The sequence below is a fragment of the Equus caballus genome, chromosome 6, assembly GCF_041296265.1.
Source record: "Equus caballus isolate H_3958 breed thoroughbred chromosome 6, TB-T2T, whole genome shotgun sequence".
NCBI classification, from domain to species: Eukaryota; Metazoa; Chordata; class Mammalia; order Perissodactyla; family Equidae; genus Equus; species Equus caballus.
The window spans coordinates 52,120,072-52,126,540 of record NC_091689.1 but is presented as its reverse complement, the minus strand read 5'-3'; the positions used below and the strand labels follow the sequence as shown (position 1 = coordinate 52,126,540).

At 35.4% G+C, this 6,469-nt stretch overlaps 1 protein-coding gene across 1 annotated transcript; it reads left to right on the top strand.

Moving 5' to 3' along the window:
- Positions 1-5,209: 5,209 nt before the first annotated feature.
- On the top strand, positions 5,210-6,118 carry LOC100065752 (putative taste receptor type 2 member 33). Its single transcript, XM_005611042.3, has one exon. The coding sequence runs from the start codon at positions 5,210-5,212 to the stop codon at positions 6,116-6,118; it is 909 nt and encodes a 302-aa protein (XP_005611099.1).
- Positions 6,119-6,469: the final 351 nt, after the last annotated feature.

The following is a 6,469-nucleotide window of genomic DNA, read 5'->3' as shown; positions in this document are numbered from 1 at the left end:
TTAAAAGAAATAAGAATTTTACTGCACATTGAGAAATCAGTTGCACATAGAAGTTGAGGTCAGAACTTTAAAGGAATCACAACCAATGATATTACACTTGGCTTTTTTTTTAGACACGATAAATTTACTGAAAAGCATTTTTTTTAATCCTGGACATGATAGATACCAATTTAATATATGGAGAAAAGTCATTGATTTATGTACCATAATTTATTACTATTGTTACTGTGAATACATTTTTAAGATAAGGAAGATCTGAGTGTTCTTATCACAAGTTTGAGAAGAATTTTTAGGTAGCAAAATGGAGGAGACGATTGCCAATTCAGAGGCCCCAAGGTAGTTTAGGGGAAAACTGAATAATTTAACATCAGATGTTAACTTCAAAAAAGGTCTTCTTAATGGGGCTGGCCCCGTGGCCGAGTGGTTAAGTTAGCGCGCTCCGCTGCAGGCGGCCCAGTGTTTCGTTGGTTCGAATCCTGGGCAGTGGACATGACACTGCTCATCAAGCCATGCTGAGGCAGCGTCCCACATGCCACAACTAGAAGGACCCACAACGAAGAATATACAACTATGTACCGGGGGGCTTTGGGGAGAAAAAGGAAAAAATAAAGTCTTTAAAAAAAAAAAAAAAGGTCTTCTTAATTCAGAAACTGTAAGAAATTATTTTCCTAATTGCATCTGAAAACATAGTAGCATTGAAAACAAGTCATGACTGTAAGGACATATCTAGAGAATATTGATCAGTATTACTGTGATTATCAAAATAAAGAGTATTATGATAAAAATAGTATATTTATTTCTGAACTTCAACTACTGAGATTCATTTTTGCCAAGTTTTCCCAATTTATGAATTATTTTCAGCCACCTGAGATCCTCCAGCCTAGGTAGAGGTGAATTATTGTTGCTTTTTATTTGATTCCTATTACAGTATTGTAGTGAATGATGATGCTGATTGTGAGGTGATGATGAACTTCCATCTCTAAATTCAGTTTTCTAAATCAATTTTAATTCTGAAGATGGCTCTTAGAATCTCCTACTTTGGGATTTTGGGCTTTTTTCAATGTCCATTTTTGAGTAGGGCAGAAGGTGAAACAATGAAACAGAATCTTTCTCCAGTGGCATGTAAGCAAACTAAATTCTATTCTTCCACTCACATTAGAACATAAGTTACAGTACATATTACTATAAAAAGAGGAATATCCACTTTTGCTGTCAAGGATATCACAAACTAAGACTTTTTAAATGAACTGAAATGGCTTTCACAATGTTAGCTGAGGACCAGTGCGATAATAGGAGTTGGTGTTTATTGAAATGGAATGGAAGCCCCAACAAAAACAAAGAAGCGCCACAAAAAATTCTAGTTTTGAATCCATCGATTGATCAATAGTGCTATTGAGGATGGTAATTTTTCACTCAATAGAAATGTCAAGTGCACAGGACAATGTCTTTTTGGTTGTTTTAACTATGGAATTCATACTTGATACTTAGGGAAGTGGATTGATTGGAATAATGAACTGCATTATCTGGGTAAGACACAGGAAAATCATCTTCATTAACCTCATCCTCATGAGCTTATCTATAAACAGAACGTGTTTCTTGATCATGGGGTTGATTGATTCATTTCTGCTGGTGCTGTCTGCATAGCCACATAGAATGGTCAAATTGGAAAAGCCAATCTTCTGTTTTATGTCACGATCAACCACTTAAATGTCTGGTTTGACACCTGCTTCAGCATCTTCTGTTTCCTGAAGATTACTACATTTTACATCTTCTTTTTCTTTGATTAAAGTGGAGAATTAACAGGGTGGTTAGCATTATTTATCTGCAGTATTTGCTCTTTTTACTTTTTAGCATCCCAGTGATAGATCATATAGTTGCTGATATTTTAAATTTAGAAATAAACAAGACTTAGAGGATTAATGTGTATAAAACACAAACTACTATTTTCTTAGTGTTCATCAGTGTTGAGTTCACCATGCCCATAACTCTTTCCATAGCATTGGCTCTTCTGTTACTTCTTTCTCTTGGGAGGCGCATCTGGAGGATGGAGTTCAGTATCGCAGGGTCCCAAGGTCCCAGAATGAAGCTCATGGAAAAGCCATGAGAATGGTGACTTTGTTCATCTTTTTCTTTTTGATTTATATGGTGTTCATTCTTATAATAGTTTACAGCCATTTATTGTCCCCTAACAAGTTGATGTTGACATTTGGTAAATTAACAGCATCTACCCATTCTTTAGGCCATTTATTTATCCTAATTTAGAGAAACAGCAAGCTGAAGCAAGCTGCTGTTAGGATTCGGGGGCAGCTGAAGTGCTTTTTAAAAGGAAGGAAAACATAAACTCAATAAAAAATGACTCTCAAAAGGGAAAATAAGTATGCTAAGAATGTTTGGGGAGTTTAAAATATCTTTTTCTACATTCACCGATTGGACTTTCTTATATTTTAAAACATATTTCTTGAATAGAATCTTTTCTATATGGCTATATGTATATATTTATAATTATATAATTTACAATGTATTTATAATTTCCCAATTTTATAATGAAATCAGATGCATATTTATATGTTGAATGACACCTGAGGATACAGGCAAACTGTATTGTTCTTTAAGAATTATCCATCAGCTATGTAATAGACTATCACAAATTTAGTGGTTTAAACCGACAAATCCATGTATTATCTCACAGATTTTTGGGGTCAGGAGTGTGGGCAAGGTTCAGCTGTGTTCTCTGCTTCAGGATCTCACCTAACTGAAATAAAAGCTTTGCTGATATTGCATTCTTATTTACAGGCTTCACTGGAGAAGAATCCACTTACAAGCTCACTGAGGTTATTGGCAGAATTCATTTTCTTGTGGCCCTCTCCACAGGCACTTCATAATGTGGTTGCTTACTTCTTCAAGGCCGGCAGGAATCTCTCTCAATCAGGGGAGGACCAGCCACTCTGTTAAAGCTTTACCGGATCACATCAGGTCCAGGAAGGATAATCTCCCTTGATTAACTCAAAATCAGTTGAACTGGGATGTTAATTATATGAGAATTCCTTCATGCTTGCTGCATTCTGCAGGCCAGAAATAAGTCACAGATCCAACCCACACTTTGGGTAAGGAATTACACAGGCTGTGAACATCAGGGAACAGTAATCACAAAGAGCAAAAGTTTCAATTTAACGCAGCCCAATGTATTAGTTCATTAATTTTATGAATCATGATTTTGATATTTTATCTAAGAAGTCTACCTACCCTAAGTTTAGAAAATTTTTCTTCTATGGTTTCTTCCAAACTTTATAGTTGTTCCTTTTACATTTAGGTTTACAATCAATTTAGAGTTCATTTTGTGTATGATATGAAATAAGGACCTGAATCATCTTTATAAATTTGAATATCTTATTGTACCAACTTCATTTGTTGACAACAAGATCATTTTGCCATTGATTACCTTGACACTTTTATGGAAATCAATTGACCATGAATGTAATTGTTAATCAGGGCTCTCAATTTTGTTTCATCCACATATGTGTGTCTGCATGTGAGTACCACACTATCTTGATTATTGCAGCCTAGTAGTAAACTTTGACCTTAGGCATTGTAATGGTCCAACTTTGTTCTTTTTAAAAAAATTCTCTTTTAAAAGAAGAATTTCCATATACATTTTAGGAAAACTTTCTGAAAATAGAGCCCTCTGGCATTTGATAGGGATTGCACTGAATATAAGTCCATCTCTTCAGTGAAAAGACTCCCCTCATTCCAGATCTCAGTTGAGTTTCTCCTCCTTCCTTGCTCAGCTCTCTGATGAATTTAACATATAATTTTGACAATTTGTTCTCTGTATCCTTGTTGTTTTAGGAGGAAATTTTGCCTTTTAAACCTACTACTTGACTCCTAAGTGGGAGTGCTTACAGGTTAACTCTGAAGTATCAAATACCACATGATCAAATGAGTAAGTAACAAGCCTCCATGCCTGCTCTGTAGCGACAGGCAAAAGGGAACGTGCTTTACATAGACAGGATGCTCACTCCTCACAAAGATCACTGGATGAGGATCACATTACTATCTGCATTTTACTGACGATTGTACTCAGGCAGAGAGTAGTTTTAAAAGAGTCCAAGACCAGAGATATACGAAGCCAAGAATTTGGGTTTTCCATCCTGGCAGTCTGGGTCCAAGATCCTCTGCTAAAAGCAATTATAAGTGCTATAAAAACGGAAATTGCTTCAAATCCAAGGGTAGAGGCAGATTTTAAGACCTATTAATCTTAAAAAACACTAAATAGTCATAAATGAATTAAGGAGAAAAAATGATATTCATATATGGAAAACTCTGGAATCTGTAATGGAAAATACATGTTCTTATGAAATACCCAAGGGATATTTACAAAATCCCTGAATATTTTAGTTAAATAGACTCAAGAGAGAAACTTCATCAAAGACCTAAGCATGAGAGAGAAGTTTGATAGCTATGAATAATGAGCTGAAAAGCCTGCATGGGAAAAAAGGGGGATTTAAACCTAGATGACCTCCGTAACCTGATTTTACATTTTAGAAATTGTAGAACAATGATTCCATCCAGGAGATGTACGTGTGAATTTGTGTGTGTGTCTTCATGAACTTGTAAACAAAGCTATTAGTTTTCATCAACCAAAGTTTAGGGTATACTCCATTCCTGCGGTTCCCAAGAAAATCATGAATACTTTTGATAGGAAAAGCTTTAATTCTATTCAGAAATCTGGTATTAAAAAAAATAAATCCATAATATCGATGATTCTACTTATGAGAAATCTCCATCTAATAGTTTAGAAATTCAGTGTATGTTCTATGTATTGGGTTTTTAAATTTTGCTAACTAATGTTGATGAACACAAATTATGTACAGTTTAAACATGGAAACCATTGCAAAACATCTCATTTGCATGCCAACAAATGAGAATTTACATTTCACGTCAACATCAGTTATGAAATAACCCAGCCCATGGCAAGGACACATAGTATATAAATAGGAGTCAATTTGAACTGTTTCGGAAGTAACGATGTTTTTCATTGAGCTCTTCCTTCAGCATACCTTGTTGCTTTCCTGGTAGATATCAGTCACAGAATTTAAAAGAAACAAGAAATTTACTGAACATTCTGAAATCAGCTGCACATAGGAGTTAAGGTCAGAATATTAAAGGAATCACAAGCAGTGATATTAGACTCTCTCTTTTAAATCTAGACATGATAACTTTACTACCAAGCATTTTTTCCATCCTAATAACAACAGAATTTTTTCTTGGCAATTTTGCCAATGGCTTCATAGCACTGGTGAACTGCATTGACCGGGTCAAGAGACAAAAGTCGTCCTCAGCTGATCAAATTCTCACAGCTCTGGCGGTCTCCAGAATTGGTTTACTCTGGGTAATATTAATAAATTGGTATGTGACTGTGCTTCCTTCAGTTTTTTGTAGTTTAGAAGTAAGAATTATTGTTTGTGTTGCCTGGACAGTAAGCAACCATTTTAGCATCTGGCTTGCTACTAGCCTCAGCATATTTTATCTGCTCAAGATAGCTAATTTCTCTTGCTGTATATTTCTTTACCTAAAGTGGAGAGTTAATAGTTTACTTCTTGTAATACTGTTGGCAACTTTGGTCTTTTTGGTTCCTCACTTTGCAGTGCTGTGCGTAGATGAGACTATGCAGACTAAAGAGTATGAAGGAAACGTCACTCGGAAGACCAAATTGAGAGATGTTGTAGGCCTTTCAAATATGACTCTATTCACGCTAATACACTTCATACCCTTTACTATGTCCCTGACATCTTTTCTGCTGTTAATCGTTTCCCTATGGAAACATCTCAAGAAGATGCAGCTTAATGGCAAAGGATACCAAGATCCTAGCACCAAGGTCCACATAAGAGCCATGCAAACTGTGCTCTCTTTTCTCCTGCTATATTCCGGTTACTTCTTGGCTCTAGTTATCTCAGTTTGGAGTTCTAATCGACTGAAGAATGAACTAGTTCTCATGATTTGCCAGGCTCTTGGAATGCTGTATCCTTCAAGCCACTCATTCATCCTGATTTGGGGAAACCAGAAGCTAAGAAAGGCCTTGAAAAATGTAAGACAGATTATAAGATTACCACACGATTAACCAAATTTTGTGAGGTAAGCAATCTAATTTTACTAAATATTGTAAGAAATTCCTCAGGATTAGGAAGCAGTGTGTATTTCACATACTTATTCTATGTTATTATCTTCAAATTGAAGAATTTATGATCTATATGCATTTTTAAGAACTGACAACTTATCTCAGAAAATCGTTGCTCTTTTCATTGTAATTAGGACCAAACCTATGTACCGCAGTGTGTGTAGATTTTTTGTTTGAACCTCCAATCTTTTGGGTGTAATGATATTCAATTCTAAATCACACATTGAGAATGTATGATTGGGATAGATGTTATTTCTCTTGAATTCTTACTTCATGGTTAGTAGAGAACAGTCA

Bases quoted from the DNA above. Each gene is read 5' to 3' on its own strand.
- LOC100065752 (XM_005611042.3), top strand. From the start codon at position 5,210: ATGATAACTTTACTACCAAGCATTTTTTCCATCCTAATAACAACAGAA.